Source organism: Solea solea, chromosome 4 (assembly GCF_958295425.1).
Source record: "Solea solea chromosome 4, fSolSol10.1, whole genome shotgun sequence".
In the NCBI taxonomy this organism is placed as follows: Eukaryota; Metazoa; Chordata; class Actinopteri; order Pleuronectiformes; family Soleidae; genus Solea; species Solea solea.
This window is the reverse complement of record NC_081137.1, coordinates 2,785,689-2,807,664: the sequence shown is the minus strand read 5'-3', so window position 1 is coordinate 2,807,664 and position 21,976 is coordinate 2,785,689. Positions and strand designations below refer to the sequence as shown.

Here is a 21,976-nt window from a genome sequence, read left to right as displayed (position 1 = left end):
TTGTGCTATTGAAAGAAAACAAAATGAATGGATGAGAAATTAGTGACTTTACATTGAAACAGAGTAGAGGATAAAGGAGGAGTTGCAAACCTGCTGATTTTGCCTGGAAGTCATTGCAGACTTTTTAATTTATTTCGTGCTGTGTTTTAATTAAATGTAGATCAATTTATTTTATGAAAAACAAAGCCCATTGAATCACTTCATCCAGCTGCACGTGCAGGCCGTCAAAGCAGAACCTGCAGGGGGCAGCAGTCCGTGAGTCAGAGCTGTGACGCCGCCGCTGAGACTTTCCACGAAGAAGAAAGGACTCGGACTGAGGGAGGAAAAAAAGCAGAGGAACTACTCCTGTTTACAACAACACAATGGAGCCAAAACGGCCGAATACCGTCTGCAACCGCCTATTACTGACTGGATTTACGCTATGTGTTGTATTAGGTGAGTGTTGAAGCCCACAGTTGGTTCCTTTCTTTCAAAGAAATGCCTCGTTTTGAGCGCATTATTTTAGGTGGGACATCAGGTTAGCTTGCTAGCGATGTTGTCTAGCATCTCATGTAAGGGAGACACCTAACAACACCCCGAACATCTGTCCATAATCTTGGCACCAATGTCGTGGTCCTAATAGCTACGAACAAACGCCTCCCTTTTTCCCTCGAACGTTACGTAAGACCCCGTTTGTACACACACACTGTGATATAACATTTAAAGAAAGAAGTAATTAAATTGAGTAAAATCCGAATCATATTTGGTACACAGTGGTGGCTGCCCCCTTTGAACGCAGCTCCGTCGGGAGGGATTGTTGGTCTGACCGTGGAAGGGATACACATTAATATTTGGTCCCACAGTGGATCACTAACTGTGTTTGACGAATGCCGATTTCAGCAACAACCTCTGGGAATTTAGAAAACCCATTCAAATATGCGCTATCATGCAATGTACGCTATCTATCCGACGACACGTAATTCTATGTCGAAATGTCAGATTTCCAGGAAGGGATTCGTTTGGTGGTTGCTCTGTCGATTAAAGGGTGTGTTGAATGAATGCCGAAGCTATGAGAATCATGTAGTCATGTTGGATTACTATTCATATGTGTGCTATCGTGCAGATATTTCCGACGATATACGAATGGGCGTCAAAGTGCCATCATTTCAGTAAAGGATTCGTTCGGTGGGCTGTACTGTGGATCACTGACAGTTTTTGGTGATTACCGAATTGAAGAAAATTGTCTATTAAACTGGAAATATTTTTCAAATATGTACCACAATGCAGCTGTTTTCCTCGACACCAGAGTTTACCTTAAATTGCCTTATTTACGATAAGTGAATCGTTCGTCGTTAATCGACTGTCGCGCGAGTGGGACAGTCGCTTTATAAAGTGACAAAACACCAGGCTAACCCTATTAACGCCAATCAACAGAATCCGATTTCATCATCGTTAGTCCACAGCGACTGTATTTCATTTACACACACTGTGGCTTGTTAACAGTGCCAACGCATCAGCTCTGTAGGTAGCCAGCCACACTTCCGACCTTGGTTAGCTTAGCTTCCAAAGCCAAAAAAACTGATAACCTATCATCATCTCGTTATCTATCTCTATCCCGACTCACATTATAAACGTAACATCGTGCAATCCTCAATCTCGGCAGCAGCACATATCCAAAAACGCGAATTAATTCAGATTTGTTCTTTAAAGAAAGCACATTTACTGTTTTGACAACGAGCATAAAAATGGCTTCGTGTTTTTAACTTCGTGTAACTGCTGCTGCCACTGACGTTATAGCTTCACCTTAAACATAGTAGAAAATATGTTATACTGTATTTTTTTTTATCACTGAATCTCACTAAGATTAGCTCCAAAATGAGCAACTTAATCTTATGTTCAAGGATGTAACAGTGTGTTTAAAACCAGCATCTGCAGACAGTTTCCATAAACAGACTTGTCTGAGACTGTGCTAAAATACATTTCTGCACAATGGCAATTTATTTTTGCCATTTTGAAATAATGCTTACTAATGTCCTGATGTTAGGAGAAGTAGACATGCTGGTGGTTTTCTGCCCTCAGTCTCAGACTGCCTGGAGGAAATGAGTGACAGACACTTCCTCATGTTTTCATACTGTGGAATTAATGTCACCATTGGTACCTGTAACACCACTTTCATTCAAAATCTATGACATATTAGACTTAATTAAATCCCAGGGCATAGAGCGACATATATAGAACATGCAGAACCAATCAGAACATAAAAAATATCTTGAATGTGCACATCAATGAAAGAATAAAAATCAAAGCTGTTGTTGTCTATCTGTCTGAAATTAAACCACAGACTGCAGATTCCCAATGAACAAGTCACACCTTAAGCCATTTAAATGCTTTTTTTGGATCATTTTTACAACCAGTTTGACCAAAAATGTGACAATTTTTTGATGAAATACCACAGTATGTTAAGCTAAACTGTTTGCTAATACCTGTAATTCATCCTGTAGCCCACCAAACCAAGCTCATTTTACATTTGTAGTTTCTGTGGCTCATTCATCATTTATTCTCCTGGGTTTTATTTTCCTTATTGCAAGACCAGAGCACCATCAACTGTAGCGTTGAAATGTACTACTTTTATCCTTCATTATTATAAAATCCCTCATTAAGCACAGAAAAAAACTAAAGCTTAATGTTTTTTTTTCTTTTTTAAAAAGTACATTGGCACATGAATTTTTTATAATTTGTCATCGTAATCTAGCTTCATCCAAATCTATAAAAGGATTAGTTGAGAAACACACTTCTTCTGTCAAGCTGTGATGTTTAGACATTTTTTTACCTTTAAAAAAAAAAATACAATTTTCTTTTTTAAAAAAGCCCATAAAGATGAAGACTGCCCAGTTTCAGACAAGACTCATCATAGATATTCAAGTGAGTTACTTATCTCAGTGGGATTAGGAATGAGTTTGTTTTACTTGTGCAACAAAAGCCGCATGTTGTGGTTTCACTTCGGCTCTAAAGCTGTTACAAAGCTGTTGTGCGGTGTGTTTGTGTCTGTTGACCCCTGCACGTTAAGCTGTTTTCTAAACTGGATCATATTTCACAAGTGGCAGCTACCTGTGCTGTTGTTACGCAAGTGCTGCTATAGTAAGGCCTCATTTACAGATAGGGATAGGACGGTACCACTTTTTTTTGTGTCTGATACCGATATCAGTCCAATCAGATTGATATCGTTATTGAATGATTAGACCATTTATGAACTCTGAAGCTGTTTATAATACATTTGTGCTGAGTCATTTCAAAGACACAATTCACCAGCTGTGTAACAAATATTGTTGTAATAAACAGCCCAAACATGACTCCGTTAAAATGCTTTTGCTGATTTTTATTTACATTTTTACTGTCTCTGCATAGTGAAGCATGCGGCATCTTTTGGATTTTTGGATTGTGTCCGATTTTTCATTTTCATCTAACCAGTATCGGACTGATACCGATAATTCCCAGCCCTAATAACAGTTATGTTGTGTTATATAAGGTCACGGTTCTCAGACTGCAGTACGTGTACCACCAGAGGTACGTGAGCTTCCTCTGGTGGTACTTGGACAAACATCTGAACTACTGTTCTACTGTATATACCAGGATATGGGATTGGAATAGAGCTGGGGAATTTTGAGTGTGTAGAAAATGAAACAAATAACGAAATGATCTAATAATAATAATTAGTCACCTTACCTCTTGCTCCATCCTAATCTAATTTCACTATAACAGTGTGTGAAGTATATGTAAGGAAGAGGAGGATGATGAGAGAGCAAATTATTTTATTGAGAATTAATCTGCCCACTGTATTTTAACATTGGTGGTAATGGTGTTACTTCCTGAGCTCAAGATTTCCTCACATGGTACTTGGTATTAAAAGTTTCAGAACTGCTCTTATAAGATATTTTTCCTCAAAGTTTTTCCCTCTCATTCAAAAATCCCCCCTCACACCATGACACTTGTTTCAATTCCAGTCACAAAACCCACTTCTGCGATCGACATATACGCCGACGGTGAGGTGGTGATGCAGAACGGCACCTCGGGGATCCTCCGCTGCACCTTCAAGTCCAGCGAAGTGGTCAGCAGCTCCACCTCAGTGACCTGGAGCTTTCAGTCGAGTCAGCCAGACCACCAGTTCTTCAAAGCACCGTACGTGGTAAGTTTGTCCCTGCCGCTCGCATCCTGTAAGGAAGTTTTCCTGTGATTGTGGTTTTCTTTATCTGCACAGACGCATGGAGAGAAAACCCTCAACTTTTGCTCACATTTCATGATTTCAACACTTTGGAGATAAAGGTTTCTTTACGCTTTGAAACAATCGCGCTGCTGAGCATGTGTTTGTGAGATAAAAGTGTTACTTTAAATATTCAGCACTTTTTATTTCTGTTTGATCTTGTTTCATAATGCTGCATTAGTGCCTTGTTGTTGTTATAGGTCTTTCCTTCTTGTTCTTTTGTTATTCTCATCCTTGTTTTTCTTCTTGATTTCCTTCTATTTGTTTTTCTTCTTGTTGTTCTTCTTGGGTTTTCTTTAACTTTTTTCTTATCTTGTTCTTCTCATTGTTGTCCTTGTTCTTCTTGTTGCTGTTGTCATTGGTCTTTTTCTTTTTCCTCCTGGTTCTTGTTGTTGTTGGTCTTCTCCTTGTCCTTGTTGTTCTTCTTGTCTTGCACCTCTTAGAACTTTTTAATTATTTCCTTCTTTTAAATGTACTTCTGCTTTCACCATTTGTTTAGATTAGTCTATGACTTTGCCACGTTTTATATATTTATGTGTCTTATCTTGCTTGAGCCTCTTAATTAAATCTCATGCTGTGTTTTCTTAGTTTAGCATCATGATTATCAGGATTTCAAGGAGAACGCTGTAGTATTTACATATCATGTTTATGTTTGGGTGATTATTACAGATGTCGTTATTAAACGGTCAGTATATACTGGTGGTGATACATTCATTCGAAACCCTTAAATGCCTGAGAAATCCCTGCATATTTAGAATGTTAATAACAGCAGTGACATGTACATCTAAAACACTGTGCTGAAGGGCATCGCCTGCTGTATTTGATTAGGATGATTGTAGGACGGGGTTTGTTTGGATCACTGAAGCTTGGTGCAGGCCTCACCTGTCTGCTGTGATCTCCTGCAAACACAACGACATAGCCGTAGGGTGTTTTAATTTGCAGAAAAGTCATGTCAGAACACACACACACAATCAACACGTGGCATATCAAGCTCAGTATATCTGTAATAACGTTTGATTCAGAGCCTTGTTTAGACAACACCGCAGAACTACCAAACCTTTCCAAAACGGACTCTCCGGTGTGTAAATCTGTTTTAGTGTTTTTAGAGAAAGTTGGGATTTTGACTTTGTCTGTGATCATTTTAACATGATCAGATGGAAGAAGAAAATTAGTAGAGTTAGATGGTAGTGAGACCTGCTATGATGTATGGCTTGGAGACACTGGCACTGTCTAAAAGACAGGAGGTGCTGGAGCTGGAGGTGGCAGAGCTGGAGATTCTGAGATTTTGGTTCAGAGTGACCAGGATGGACAGACATGTGAGGGACAGCTCAGGTCGAACATTTTTTGGAAATAAAGTAGGAGAGTGAAGGTTGAGATGGTTTGGTCATGTGCAGAGGAGGGATAGTAATTATATTGGACAAAGGATGTTGAAGATAGAGCTGCCGGGCAGGAGGAACAAGAGGAAGACAACAGAGAAGGTTCATTGATGTTTTGAAGGAGGACATGAGGACAGTTGGGGACACAAGGGAGAGGACAAGATGGTGGAAAGAAGTAAATCAGATAAAATATGGCTTTAGTTAGCCATCAGCTGCCCTGATTTATAGATTTCTATTGAAAAACTATAGTCTGCTGCACCAGTTGTCCAGGTGTGAATTTGACCACTAAAATGTCAGTAAATGCTCATGTGTCTAAATCATTTTTCCGCCTTTAAAAAAAAAAAAATCTGCTTTTTATTCACCCAGACCTTCCTGACAGTCACCTGTTTTACCAGCAGCTTTGGACTATTTTTGGGAAATCTGTCTGTTTTCCCTCCCTCATGTTTGCTACAGTGCGGAGTATTAGTCATCTCAAAAAATGTTTGGTCTAAAAAACAAAGCACTTGAAGTGGAGTCGAGTGTCACTCAAGCCAAAGGAAAAGCTGCCACAACAAACGATTATTGTCATTATCCATTAATCTGATCTAATCAAATTTTCCAAACCTGGAAATGATGATGTTTTCAAAGAGCTTGTTTTGTCCACAAACCAAAATGATTCAGTTTTTGTGATTTTTGGAGCAAAAAACAGAAAATGTAATTCAACTTTTTTTTAAAAAACAGACTCTGCGATTAATTGATCCTCAAAACAGTCAACAGTTAATTTTGTAATCAGTAAATTTTTTGATTGATTGTCTCAGCACTACTGCCAGGACCTGAAAATATGGAGACTTTGTGGTTTAGTTTCACTCCCGATGTCTTTCCTGTTGATGTGAAAGTGGTTTTGACAGACTCTGCTGAGTGGAGTCATCCTCAGACTGTGTGAAACAAATGATTACAATTGAAATCACTTCCTTTTCACTTCTATCTCTCTGTGTGTGTGTGTGTGTGTGTGTACACAGCTGCTGACACAAAGCCACATTTCTTTGTACCCTTTTTCTTGGCTGCACAAAAAACTGTCCTCCCTCCACATATGTACAGTATGAACCTGAGCCATGTTGGAGTTGAATCCGATGGGTGTTATTTTTAACCACAGCTTCCTCTGCGTCAGTAGGTGTGTGGAGCAGCTCTGAATCAGGTTTTATTTCATGTTAAAGCTTTGCTGTGGCTGAGAAAAAAAATTAAGCACTCTGTTAGGGTGGGTGGGGATTGATATTGTGAAATATTGCAAAATTTTGTGTGGCAATATTTCACTTTTGAGACAACAACTATCACTTTTTTAAGCTGATGTTACAAAAAACCATTAAGCTTTTTGTGGCAATGTCAGAGGGAATGGTAACTTTTACATCATTATTCTCATCTTCATTCAAAGGATGGAGATCTGTGAGAAACAAAGATGTTGTCTTTAGTCTGCCGTATAAGATGTGTATAGATCAAGACAATCATTCATCTAAAATGAGGGCTACAAGCAACTGCGGTGTGATTTGTTTATTTGTGTTTGTGTTTATGACCATCGTGATATTCAGGCTGCCTGGATTTATTTTGATAACTTGATCACTTTCAATATCTGGCTGTTATTCAATCGTTTAGGAATTACAGTCCTGAGAAGCGTGCGTGATGCGCCGATGAATCTTGTCTGTGATTGGACGGTTGTTCCGCGGAAGTCCTGATGGCTACCGTAATGACAAGTATATGGGGTGCAAAGCTCTATTTCTCTGCTTTCCGGGATCAATCCATCCATCTTCTACCGCTTTATCCTCCACATGAAGGTCGCGAGGGGTGCTGTGTGTCTCTGAACTCACCTGTGATTGGTCAGAGTTTCCTCTCATGGACCTGTTTTCCTCAAGGCTGAAAACAGAAACAGACTGGGGAGCAGAAGTCGAGTTCTGTCTTTCAGATCATGTTATTTACATTATGCTGATTATTATGCTTATTATGGAATCATTGAGCAGTGATGACAGAAATATGTTGCCTAACCCAGTTTTCATAAGTGGTTGGAAGGATTTCAATGTTGCTCATATAGAACTGATTCCATCTAGGTTTTACAGCTTTAGGCCATCTTCACAGATGTGTCACAGCACGCAAAAAGAATAAATGTAAAGCTTCTTTTTAACAGTAGATGCTTTGAATTCATGTTACGTCATTCCCAGTGTCTCGAGTGGTTACTAACTTTCTTTCATGCTCTTCCAGATTTTCTACTTTGTACACGGGACAGCATTCCCGGCACAGAACATGTTCAAAGAAAGGGTGCAGTTTATTGGCGACGTCAACAAGAGGGACGTCTCGATCCAGCTGAGTCCGGCTCAGTTCAGTGACAACGGTACCTTCTTCTGCGACGTGAAGAACCCACCGGATGTAACAGGAACTCCGGCTCGAACGGAACTCAGGGTCGTTCTGAAAGGTGCGATGTGTTCATTGCTTCTTGTTTTTTGTCAATTTAATTGTTTTTGTTTAAGGTTTTTCTCACCTTTATTTTTTACTTATTCTCCAAGTGAGACCTCACCAAGACATTGAGCATTGTTACACATGCAATTGGACAACCACGTTAATAAATAACATCAGAAACACAAACATTACAACACAATTTTTATATATATATATATATTATATATATATATTTATTTATATATATATATATATATATAATATATTATTTACTGTACATATAGCTGACTGTGCTCTGCTGGCTTCCTGTGCCGAGAATAAGAAGAAGAAGCAGCAGCAGCAGCAGGAAGGAAGCAAAATGAATATTAGCCACTTAACAGAAGACTCTCCTCATAAAATCTATGTTGGCTTAAGTGTATGCCGTCTCAAGAATATGTTCACTGCTTTGTTTCACAGTTTGACAGCGTTTTGCACCTTGAAACTAAAGTTTGTGTCACTGGCTCTTAATTTGTGATGTTGGTGTGTGAAAACCTTCATTCAGATTTCCTTTAAACATTGTTGATATAAGCAGCAGTGGACCAGAAACTCATGTGTCCTGTGACCTAAAATAGCTGAAGTTCCCTATGGACTTTGGTTTTGGGGACTGAATGGTTTCCAGTTGGAAAAGTCAGACTAACAGCAAGGTAATCATCAAACCTATTCTTGAGACAGTGTACACTTAATCTGACGTTGATTCCTTTGTTTTGTTGGGACTCAAATGTCGTTTTCCCCGCTGCTTCTCTTCTTGACACAGGAGGCGTGCGGAACACAGTCGGCTGCATGTTAAACACTGACTATGAGTCAGTGTCTCACAAAACCACGCTTCGCTGAACCTAAGATAAAGAAACAAATGTACACTGATATACAATACCTGTCTCAGCTCTGCATGAGCAGAATTGTGGCCGTGATCAGACTCCGCACACACACACACACACACACACATGCTGACTGGGTGTTGTAAGAAAAGACAATATAGAGTAGTGTGTCACTGGACTGAATGCTTCCTCTTTCCAGGTAAAAAGTGAATGTTTTCCTGTCAGTGTGGCCTTTGGTTACTGATATGTTAATAATTTAGTCGGTTTGGACTCAGCGGGAGGTAAGCACCACTTAGACTAAGGAAAACCTGGATTAAATCAAGGTGCATCTTTTAAATGTGCCACTGTACCGCACTCTAAATGTGGTTGTAATTCAACGAGGATTTACGTTAAACCTCAAACCTTCTCTTAATCTCAGTCAAAGCATCTCGAAACATTAATCATCAGATTTGTAAAACCAAAGAACCACTGTCCTTACGACTGCTGAATACACTAAGACAAACCCAAGCTCTCAGGCAGCACGTTAAACATTCATATTTTTTTATTGTGTTGAGAAACCGATTTTTACGATTGGATTCACTTCACCTCAAATTAGAGACACAAAAACATGAGTAACGTAACACCTGTTGAGATATATTTCATTTGCAAACAAGTGAAACAAGTTCTGCAATCTTAATTAAGTAGTTTTTTGAGCTTTTATAGTTAAATAACTACTTGAAATTGTATGTTTCTGTCACAAAACTGCTGGTGTCTGTCAGTGTTAGTGTGCAGCTGAATCGGTGACAGATTAAAAACATGAATAATATTTGCTTTATCATTGTATTCACTCACCCTCACTTATTTTATATGGCTCGCATTGTCACTGGTGTATGGTTATTAAACGTTAATCCACAGCTGTGTTTGAGAGCCAAAATGGATAGTGGGCCAAAAGTAAGTCAACACCTATTGTCGTGTATTCATTTTAGGTGCAAGCAAGTTCTGGGACCCCAGGTTCCCTGATTAAGTATTTCTTAGCTTTTATCGTTAAATAACAACTTCAAAACACTTCTAATAATAATCTTAATGACCAATCCTGAATTTCATATATACGTTAATAGTAAATCCAATTAAAAAGCCTTGAATTGATAAGTTTGACACGTGTCACTGGTGTATGGTTCTTAAAGATGAACCCACGGCTGACGGTGACAGGTCAAATGCGTCATCTCCTCGGCAGCTGGCAGAGAAATAACTAAGGAATATAAAAGCCGTTCACACAGGTACATTCTTGTTGTTTGTTGTCAGCCGTACAAAGCCCACGGCTGCATGTGACGGCTTGTTATCTTCTGCTTCACCAGCAGCAGCAGCTTCACCCTGCAGGTGGGACTTTGTTCCATGTCAAGAGTTTGAGTCTAGAAAAGCAGAAGAGTCCCAACGTTGGGCACATTGTTTGTTTATCAAAATATGTCTGATTGCATCTCCGGGGTTTTTTCTTCTTCTCGCTCTCTCTCACACACACAAGAATTTCGTTGGTATTTTTCCAAAACACGCCGCACTTTTGTTTACAGACAGATGTTCAGGTATCGCTGACACACGCCCTGCTGTGGGGTATAATTGAGGACAAGGATGCCTCATTCATGACCTTCAACTTAAAGGTGTGCGTCACATTTTTTGTTGCTGCTTTTATGATACTTTTTAAATCACTCGGCAAAGCGTTTTTCATCCGGGAAAAAAACCCCATCATCAAACAAACACGTTCACTTGCAGCCACAAGGTCCAGAGGAGAAATACGACGTTAAGGAAACACCGTCTCAGCAGTTTGTAAATGAGGAAACGCCAGAGGCACAGTTATACTTTGTCACTAAAGATACACGTATGTTGTTAATTATTTACGTCAAAGAATTTCATTGGAAATATTAATTAAAAAAGACAAGAATGTACATTTTATTTGATATTTCATATTCAGTTTGCATATTAATAACATATGAGATGGTATTTACAGGCCAGAAACTTTATTTAGTGTCTGTGTATTGAAGGACTGTTGTTTTGTTGTTGTCTGCAGAAGTTTGCCATAAACCTATCCTCCGTTCCCACACATATAAACCCATTTTTCCTCCTTTATTCATTCAGTAAAGTTCAGTTAACTGTAGTTGGAGGAAACTACAACATATATATATAAAACAGAAATACAGTAGCTAAAAACCTGTATACAGGATAAAATGCATAGGAACTCAGTTATTTAATAGATACAATTTACTGAGGTTAAAGAGTTTTGTTAAGGCTACATCCACACTATATTTTGTTTTTGTTAGAAAACACATAAATTCTATCATGGATACGCCAGCGTCCACACTACCCTGGTGTTTCCATGATCATGTTTCATGTTCATTGCTTTTAATTGTAAAAAACAGGCAAACTGAAATTAAGATCTTTAAAAACAAAAACATAGTAACCTGTATTCCTTTCCTGATTAGTTTTTTTTATCAGCAACAACTACTTTTAGTTTTATTTTCACATCAACCTCAGTCCACATAAACACAGAAATCCTTACCATCACTATTGCTGTTTCTTATTAGTCAAATCTACAAACTAATCGCGACTGTTGTCTCTCTTGTTTTCCTTTGCAGAGTCTCTCCCTCAGAGCAACACCACGGTTATAGCGGCGGCGGTCTGTGGATCCCTGTTTCTGCTCATCCTCATCGCTGTCGGCGCCTGCGTCGTCATGAAGGTGCTGCACAGCCGCCACGACTACGAAGGGTGAGTGTCGTCATTCCCGTTTCTGCCCTGAGACGATAACGGATCCATAATGTTGCCAGACATTTTATTTAATATACCTCAATCGAAGATTTGTATGCAATTACAACCACCACCTAAATTGTAGGAGTATGTAGATGTATGTCTTCAGTAGAGTAAAAATTATACACAAAATTTCAATTTTCAATAAAATAATGTACAAACACTGATGATTATTAGCAGTTTGAGTAGATTAATGTTACTGCAGTGGTGTTTATTGTAAGTAATATGATATTTTACTCTTTCAGCAAGCACGTTTATTTGTAAATTCAGTATCTAGAAAGTGAATGTGATGAAGTTAAGGTGTTTTCCTGTTGCTGCAATGTCAGTTTTAATCATTTACGGAGTTCTAATCATCAAACTGTAACACTTGTACAGTAACTTTAACTCTGTCTGCATGGGAGCTGGGTTCACTCTCCGTCTGTAGCCTTTCGACAAAAAAACTTTACTAATTATTAACACATTTGTGAAAAAACATTGTCAAACACTAGAGTTATAGCCGTTGCTGTGTTGCCTGAGTTACGTCACATGCGCCAGCTGGTGACCTTGAGTTACGCCATAGTGATCCATGAACATGAGCAACGCTGTAGAGGAGATGCCACTGATGCTTTGAGCCTGTGAAGAGCCAGCGATCACTGGTGTTTGCTGTTTGCACTGGTGCCTCCACCACCATCATCATCACACACGTGTCGTAACACAACTAACATTTCAGCATCGCTTTGTGTCTCATTAACACGCTGGTGTCCGTCATCTTTTACCACTAACATCCAAAAACTAATCACTGTCTTCTTCATCTGTCTCTGGCAAACTAACACACACACTCACACCGTCATCAGCGTTTTTTGGTTGTTTTTTTTTTATATGTTTTTGTGATGACTCGTGTTTAGACAACACAAATGTGCTGAGGTGTTTTGCTTGCCTCTTTTTTTAGATTGTGCAGCTCGGTGGTTCCCAAACTTTAGGGTGTGGTTTGGCCAATATGTTAAAAAACGGCATGTTGTGCTAGTTTGTGAAAGAAGGGGCCGTGTAAACAAAAAATATAAGATGCTTCACCAGTGCGATGGTGAGTGATGACCACTCCACCACATTTGAAACAATCAAAATATTGTGTGAGTCCGATTAAAAACCTGATTTTACATCTAAAACTACATGGATATGTTCAACTGGGTCAAAACCAGCCAAGATGCTCTCATAAAGAGCTGATACAAAGAAGAGAAAAACATGGAGAAATGCTGAGAGACAAGGAGCCTTTATCTATGCACCGTCAGCATAAAGAATAATATCTTTTGAATTGAGCTGGTGCATTTATAAACATAAAAGGTCAACCAGAAAACTCATACTAATAACCTGAATGGGGGCATATCACCACCTAGTGTAGCGAAGGGAATTGCAAAAGAAGCCTGTTGAGAGAAACTGGTTAAGGCCACATCCACACGGCAGAAAACAATCTTTTTCTTTGCCATGTTAAAAAAAGTTAAAAATGAACCGAGCCAGGGGAAAAAAACGGAAACAAGGTCTGTTTGTATATGTTTTGGGCCGTTGATGTTTGCATATTTAGCCACTTTACAGCCCCCCGGCGACAAATCTACCGACATTGTGTCGTAACCTAAAGACAGAAATGCAAAATTCTGCCGCACAAGTGAGATCCATCTCACTGTATTTACTGCTGTTTTCAGATTTCTAAACATTTCCAATCCTCTAAAACACCGTTTCCACTGCTCTGACCAAAAAAAAGTATGCCTATTCACCTAATTTCTGTTTCTGTGTGGACGGCCCCTAATTCTACGGCGAATAGACTCTCTTGCCCAACAAAAATCTGCATCCCTGCCCTGACATGCTAAAATGGTTTCCTATGTCGTCGCTCACCGAGTGAAAGTTTGAGAACCACTGAATTAGCCCAAGGTGAATTAGTTTACATGAACCACCTCTACGGTTGTGTACAGTGCTGTAAAAGTGCTTGCAGGGCACCGGCAACCTGTTTTTTGTCTGTTTAAATTAAACAGATGCAATCTTTGTAAATCAAGTCATGCTGCTAATATTTATACTGCACTGCATGTACATATGCAGTGTGATTTGCATGTGGATTCTTTAAAGTTTTAGCTCCTATTCTGGATTTCTTTTTCACTCTGACCTTTCAGATCATTTTATACCTTAAAAATCTAAATTTCTAATGGTTTGATTACCTGAGTGGTATTTAGTGTCAGATTCACCGTTATTATCACTTATTTATTCCTAATTGTGATGTATTTTTAAAAGGATTAAACATGAATGCACAGAGTTCCAAAGGTGTTGATGTTTATCGTAATAATCTAAGTCTGTCTGAGATAAAGACTTTGTTCCCCCAGACGACATTTAGGAATTAACAGTAGCTTGATGTTTGATGATATTTGGCTTATATATAAACCCCGTCTCCCTCCGAAGGCTGTCACTGCTTTCCATAGAGTGTCTCTGTGTGGGAGACGCCGCGCTCTCTGTTTCGCACCCAGTGTTTCATGTGCTCATCTCTCATTGTTTTTTCATTTTTTGTCTTGTCTCCCACCTTACGTGTGTTGCCTGTGTTTCACCAATGATCGCTCAACATCGTGGCAAAAACCGTAAACCTCTAAACTAGATGTACGACCTTGGAAAGCATGAGCACTCAGGCTCCGCAGGCACGAAAGAAGGTGGAGTCTGGTCTGGAGGGCTCCAAGAGCACCGTCCCCCTGGGTCCACTACAGGTATGAGCTGAGGGGACCCACTGATCCACAGGCTGCCGCTGTCAACAGTTTACCAGAAAGTGTTGTGTGTTTGTGGCCACACTGGAAACCTTTAATATTATGTCATAAATATCACTTTGTTGACACATTTTCAAATGTGTTTTAAGAGAGTAGCCAGGTTTGTTTTGCTGTCACTGTTGCCCCCTACTGCACAGAAAGTGAACAACACAGGAAGTTTAAGAAATGCAAGAATGTGTTTTCACAGAGAAAAATGGCTGTAGATCTTTTCCATTGAAAATAAGAGGGTTTTTCTTATTGTTTTAAGACACATTTTTGAACGTAAAATTTCACCAAAACTTTGTTTATGATAGTAGTTCTAGTATTTTGCAATGTATTTTTAAAATCTACAATACAAAGGGTTTACAGTATCAGCATTATTTAACACATTTTATAGTCATAAAATCATCAGTTTAAATGGAGCAGGTAAAACAAAGAGTATAAAACTAATGCATTGTTTGAAGGCTGAATTTAAATATTAAATGAAAAACAATTAGGTTATTTCAGGTTTTTTTTATAGTTTTCTATCATGTTTTACAAGAAGAATAACATTGAATTATCATATTTTGAGAAGTTGAAATCAGCTGATGATGAGTATTTTGTTAGTAAAATATCAAAGCGGGATTGTGGAAATTACAAAAATAAAGTCAACGTTTATGCGACTCTTTTGAGAAAAGAAAAAACATGCGTGAAGAAATTAAATAATTGCAGCATATAAAACCTAACCAAAGAGGAAGGTAATATTACGGTTGTACCTCTTATTATCATTGCAAATTACTTTAAAGCAAATTAATTACTTTAAAGTAATTTGCAGGTAATGGCTTGGTAATGAGAATTATTACCTCATTATTAAGTTTCATTAATAATTTATCCTTATGTCACACATGTGCTTTATATATTAGGACATCCCTTTATGTCACATACATTTGGAGCGACTTACTTGCTGATGACCATTAAATTAATATGGAATTAACCATAACACAACTTTCCTGTGACCAAATTAATACCATATTGTTACTGTGTTATCCAGTCATTTGTAAAAATAGTCTCCCGTTCACATTATTTAATCAGTTAATAAACTAATTTCACTCAGCTCAACTTCACACCATCACTTTTGTGCTTGAGTGTGCATTTGCTTTATTTTACTGTTCATTTTATCAAAAATGGTTTGCCAACATAAAAAAAATGAATTATCTACATATAAATGTGTGTTTTACTGATTGAATTTCCTTTCCCTTTTCTCTCCTCTTTCTGTTTTTCTTCCAGGGCCCGGTGATATACGCACAGTTGGATCACTCAGGCAGCAAAAACTCCTTCCATAAGATGGAGCCTGTGGTCTACGCTGACATACGTAAAAACTGAAGAGGAGCAGGGGACCGTGAAAGAAAAACAAACAAAAAAAAGATGAAAAAAATAACAGTCAAGTATCAGACCTCTTTATCAGCTGCTCTTGGGAAGGGGAGGGTTATTTCAACAGGGACATAATCGGTGCAGTTTGTTTTTTTTATTTTTTTTTTGTAAATCTCATCCTCTGAAAGCATGACGCTGTTACGTGATAAAACGACCCCTCCGCGCGCTTCAGTTTTAAAGACAAAAAAGAGAAAAAAACACTACAACACTCCATCGCGTCAACCTTTAAATTGTTACCAACACAGGGATCAAAGTTAAAATAAGCATTCCAATATGTTAAAAAAAGAAAAAAGTAAACTATGTCGTTTCGATAACTGTAGCTGTGTGCTTAAAAATAGAACAACAGGTTCCGCGGGCTGTTGCACCAGCTGAACACAAGTCAGATCACTATCGAAGCTCCAGTCGCGATGGAAAAGTACAGCCGATGAAGGAGAAAGCACGTGATCCTGCGAGTGTTACAGTGCCTAAATGTGATAGACATCTTTAAATAATGACATCAGCTTCTGTTTTTGGTGTTTGTGAAACACAGCGTTAACCCAAAAAGAAAAAGAGAAGCTGCAGTTTTAACAGGGTTCCCACAGGTCCTTGAAATCCTCAAAAAGCCCTTGAAAGGTTTTGAAAATCGCCCTGAGTAGACATGGGTCATTGAAAGTGCTTGATATTTGATAGTTAGATAAATGTCTCCCTTGTTTGTTATGACGCCACCTACTGTTTCATGCCCTGCACTGCTTGACGTACATAGATGAGATCAAACGAGTCAAAAGAGACTTGATGCCTGGAAAATGAAAATTCCAACATCTCTGTCTCGCCAAATAAAAATGACAGACTGATTTTGACCCAAGATCCCAAGGACAATCACTTGTCCACATGCATAGCGTGCTGCAAAGCAATTAAAGTAGACGCCATCATGGGCGAAGACGCTCTTACAAGTTGCCCTCCCATCTTGAGCTGTGTCAGGACTTTCTGTCCCTGAATTTGCAGTAATTTGCCCTGGAAAGTCCTTGAATTTGATGTCAACCAAGGTGTGGGAACCCTGTTTTAACTGAAATCTCAACAAATGTCTTCCCTCCGCACTGCTCCACAGAGTGACGGATTTGACTGTATGTCAATCCTCCAATGTCCCTGCAAGAAGACATTAGATAACAATTAATAAAAAACAACAAGTCTGAAGCTGTTAAATTAGAGTAAAAACCTGCGTAGTTGTGCTTTAAAAGACCGATCTACAACAGAAAACGTGTCTGTGGCTGACACCGGTGCACTGACGTTTTCTTTCATGCCAAATAATAATCATTTCTTTGCATATCCTCAGCTTTAAGAGTCTTATGCTTCATAAATGTAGGTTTTGTCACTTTTACTAACGGGCGCTGTTTCACAGAGGATCAAATGTTTTGTCCTTCAGATGTTTCTAAAAAGCGAAACCAAACATCGGGCGTACTTTGATGTTCACGCCTCTTCATAAACTGTAACTTAAACCAAATCCTTCTATGATTGAACTATTGTTTTTTTGGTGAAACTGACATTTTATCCAGAGCAAACGGGAGAGATAACCACTATGTCTAATGTATCCTGTCACATGTGAAGTCGCGTCTATGATCATCGTCGATTCTGTACTGATATCGTCATCAAAATCTCTGACGCCAACGAAATCTTGGCGGCAGCAGAACAAAAAAAACTCCCCTATGCCAAGTATCGCATGTTGGTGCTATAAATGTTAGTCGGTGTAGTTAAGAACAAAGTGCTACTGTTGTAAATATGAAAGAAAAGTTCCCTCGTTGACTTTAATATGATATCTTCTTGTCTTTCTAACCTGTTCCTGCCTTGACGACGCGTAGTAACAACTGACCAAAGCCGAGCGGACGCCGTTCATGTTTGTTGTCATTGGGGCTGCAACCAGTGGTTATTGTCAGTGTTCTGTCGCAGAGAAACCAGAAAATACTCACATTTAAGAAGCTGGAATCTTAGTTAATAAAACAGTCATTAACTTAATCTGTTAATCACTTTCACTCTAGCTTTCAGACCTCTGTTGCCTTGGAGGAAATAATCTGCTTTTAAATTTAACTTATTGATAAAGTTTGAACTGGTTGATGGCGCTTTTCCACTTCACAGTTCCGGCACGGCTCGACTGGGCACGTTTATTGTTTTGTTTGCTTTTCCATCAGCGATGGTACCTGGTACCTGAGTCATGAGCGCGACGTCTGACGCGAGAATCAAAGAGAAACAACGCAGAACTGTACATCGCTTCAAAAGAGTGAAACATCCTTGAAAACATTAAGCGTTAATCTCCAACATTTAGCAAAGAAAATGTCTAAAATGTCAATATTTAACAGAGGAGTCTGGCGTATTTAGCGACATCTCATCTTTTCTGCCGTATGCCGTATTCATCTTTTTGAATGAACAGATTCTAATGAAACAACTGCTTTACAAATCACAAGTCACTCGTTTGTGTCGCGGCAGTTTTATGCAGCCATTCTATGATGACTCCGCCCACGTTGAGGAGGCGCTATCATACCAAACCATGTAGAGTAGAGCAGTGCCGTGCTGGAACGGTACAGTGGAAAAGCTGCATCAGTAATTGAGTATTTTTTGTAATGTTATCGTCAGTCACTGATTGATTCATTGTTGCAGTCCTATTTCTGACAGCCGACAATCAAACATGTTATTTTTACACACGCTAGAGAACACGGCTCACGCTCGGACGTGAAAAAAACATTTCTTAATCGGTTTTGTGCAGCGAGAAATTCAAGATAAGTGAATAAGGGAAGGCTCGGCCGACACCGCAGTCATCCACAGCACGTAAACAAACAAGAGTGTGTGAGTGAAGTCGTGGCGTCGCCACCGCCGTCGTCGTCGTAAACTCGCAGCTGGTGCAACAGTTGAGCTGAAGCCACCGTTCACTTCAGCGACATCGTGACTTTGTTCAGTTTGGGGCCAGATAGCGCCACGCGGTGACGTCGCATGCATGTAAATGTTAAAACAGCTAAACGTGGTACTCACGGTGTTACTGTGAAAGCTTCAGTCGTCTGTAAACATGTCGCTATGGTACCGTTGAAAAATGAAAAAGACACTGCCTCCATCCTTCCACTTTTGCTTTTCACCTCAGCTCAACATGTTTATTTTTAAATCATCTTTCGTTGCTCTTTGTGTCTAACCCTTCATTTTTTATTTTTTATTTTTATAAAGGGCAAATGAAGTCTGACAAAAAAAGGTTTGCTGCTCAAACATCAATAATTTTTGTGTAAGATAAAATGTGTACCTGAGGTGAAACGATACACTATTTGCATGCAATTTACTAACAGAACAGTCGTTATTATGAGAATATCCATCGTTTTATTTCATCTACATATTATGTAAAGCTCTTTTCTTTTAATTACTTTTAAAACTAATGGGCCAAATATCTTAATATCAGCCGTCATGTTAGGTTTCAGTTGTGTTCACATGCTTTTAAGCTTTAAAACACATTCCAAATTAGTTTTTTATACTTTGTGTTAAAGCATTCAAAAGCCAAATTTGTATTTTTTAGTTTTAGTTTTTTTTTTTTTTTTGGGTTTGGTGAATTATGAGAACGACGTTTGTGTTGCGACCAAGTCTTAAAGCTTCAGCTTGTGATTCCAATAATGCAGTAAACCAGTATGTGTATATATTTTTTTAGCTCGTGTAAGATATAGTGCTGTTTACTGTAACTCATTCCAGTGTGGTGTGGCTGCGGGGGGGAACGTCGCCTCCAGCAGGTGGCGTACTGCGCGTTTCCTGCGCTTCAGTCTTAACGGTTTCTGTTACCGGACACTTTCAGCGGATGCAGTGCCTGCGCGAAGAGTCCGTCGGGTTAAAAATGGCTTGAATTAAACGTTATTTAGTCAACAGTACGGTCAGAGAATTCATATTTAAAAGATCAGACAAACATATTTAAGAACACATCCACAGTGAAGAACTTTGTCACTGTCGGAGATGATGTAGATTTGTAAACGAGGGCTGCGACTAAACGTTCATTTTTTATCCAAAAATGTTTATTTTACTGTTACAGAGGAGCAAAGAAACATATTTAAAATGCATAAATCGCAGAAAATCACAAATTCATCAATGAATTATCACATAATTTGAAGTAGTGTTTGATTATTAGTTGCTTAATCGTCGCAGCTCTTCAGTGGATTTGTATACACTCCTGTGCTCAATAAGCTAAAAGTCTGTAACCATAGCGACTGTAAACACTCCCGAACGCACAGTCAATGGGTTAAATGGAGCACGGAAATGTCCGCCAACGAAGAAAAACACAATAACATTACACCAAAACAAGGTGACTTAAAAACAACTTGTGCCTAAATTGACAAATTATAAAAAAAATTCCATCGTAGTTTGATCAACACGTGCCTAATAAACATGCTAGCATGAGCTGATAAATCAATTCCATCGTAGTTTGATCAACACGTGCCTAATAAACATGCTAGCATGAGCTGATAAATCAGCTAAAACTAGTTACGTTAAAGAAAACCTGTGTGACTTTTTATTGCGAAATTTAGAGGATATAGGAAATACACAATCCTCAATCCGCGGAGTTCCCGATGTTTCTTAATCTGCGATATCAAGAATGAAATATTTTTTTAAAAATACCTGTACCCCAGGGGCTGTTTACGATATATGAAACACAACCAAGCGCCTTTAAATTCAGCATGCTAGCATGTTAGCATTAATATACTGTAGATGAACAACTGTAGACGACAAGAGGAAATGTTGAGTCAGCATTTTTTTTTTTTTTTTTTAATTAGCATACAAACATTGACTTACATACACTTTCCGACTAATACTGTACATAAATAAATACTATTTAAGCGCTCAGAAATCATGAATCGCGTCGTCTTGTGTGGTTCGTCCTTTTCGGAGACTATGAATGTTTGTACCGAACCATGTTTTTAGCGCCATCTCGTGTGTGTGTGTATAAATAGCATGTATATCTTCAGCTTCTGGACCTTTATTTTCCTCTCATTTTCCATTTTTAAACTTGTCTGTACAAATAATCATCCTCGTATTTATGCTCTAACTTATTCACGTGGTCTCCGCGTCGAGGCTCAATCCTTTGAAAACACTCTTTATGTATTTGTTCGTAAACATTCCGACTAAAGAAAACGTTGATTCGGCTTCATTTTGACTCGACTGTGGCTTTGACTCTCGCTCATGCAGGCACTGTGTCGTCTTCCATTCGTGTCCTCTCTCTCTCTTTTAACGTTGTTTTATTTGCTAGCATGCGTCTCTTTCTGCCGCCTTCACCCGAAACGATCCTGTATGATACCGATAAAACAGTTACTGCTGGTCACTCCGCTCGTGTTTAGTGCTGTTTGTAGAAATTGTGATGTAAACTATAAATTATCGACATTTTTTTTTTTTTCTCCGAGTTTTAACCGAGCTCGCGCGCCAACAAGCGCTCGGTGATTCGGTGACGAACGCGCCAGACGTTCGCGCCACTCGCAGTGAGTCTTAAAGTGCGTACTTAGTGTTTTTTCCGATGGTAAATAGTCAGTGTGATATTTGAGAATTGTTTGTTTATGTTATGTTGTAAAAAGAAAAAAAACCTGCACTATGTCTTGTGTATCAAAGACAACGAATGCCCTGTGATTTTTTTTTTTTTTTTTTTTTTATTTTACGTTCATCTCTGTCTGACCTTGGCCGCTGTTTAACGTCCTTAAAACTGGAATGTTGTACATTTAGTGCCTTTTACATTTCATCAGCTAACTTGAACATCTGCTCAAAATAGAAAATAAGATAAGATTCATTTATTTTACTTTTATTGTATGTATTTTTTTATACACATAATATCGCCTCTGTATCCACTGTTCAAATTTTATATAAAACCTATTCCTGGCCAATTATCCACGTGTTTGTCCTGGTTTTTCCTTTTATTGTCAGCTGTGAAATTTCCATGTTCTGCTTTGTCTTTATGATTTAGCACCGAGAAGCTGCAGAGAACTTAATATTTAGCATTTCTGTGTCATATTAGCAACGGTTTCTTATGAAATTCACAGCTAGTCTAATAAAACTGAAATTCTGCATTGAAACCTGAATTTAAAACCATAATTTATCACCAAAGTGTTCATAATGAACCATAGAATTTATATAGTAGATGAATTCTGCTCTGTGGAGCTGAAAGGAAAAATAAAGGTGTAGGTT

At 38.6% G+C, this 21,976-nt stretch overlaps 1 protein-coding gene across 1 annotated transcript; it reads left to right on the top strand.

Moving 5' to 3' along the window:
- mpzl1l (myelin protein zero-like 1 like) lies at positions 1–21,678 on the top strand. The gene is made up of 6 exons (XM_058627975.1): positions 1–435; positions 3,981–4,162; positions 7,840–8,050; positions 11,492–11,621; positions 14,269–14,374; positions 15,677–21,678. Exons 1-6 carry the CDS (start codon positions 363–365, stop codon positions 15,770–15,772), a joined length of 798 nt encoding a protein of 265 aa, XP_058483958.1. The 5' UTR covers positions 1–362; the 3' UTR covers positions 15,773–21,678.
- The last annotated feature ends 298 nt before the right edge of the window (positions 21,679–21,976 follow it).

Bases quoted from the DNA above. Each gene is read 5' to 3' on its own strand.
- mpzl1l (XM_058627975.1), top strand. From the start codon at position 363: ATGGAGCCAAAACGGCCGAATACCGTCTGCAACCGCCTATTACTGACT. The intron at 4,163-7,839 runs GTAAGTTTGTCC...ATGCTCTTCCAG, and splicing joins TCTTCAAAGCACCGTACGTG to ATTTTCTACTTTGTACACGG. The intron at 14,375-15,676 runs GTATGAGCTGAG...TTTTTCTTCCAG, and splicing joins TCCCCCTGGGTCCACTACAG to GGCCCGGTGATATACGCACA.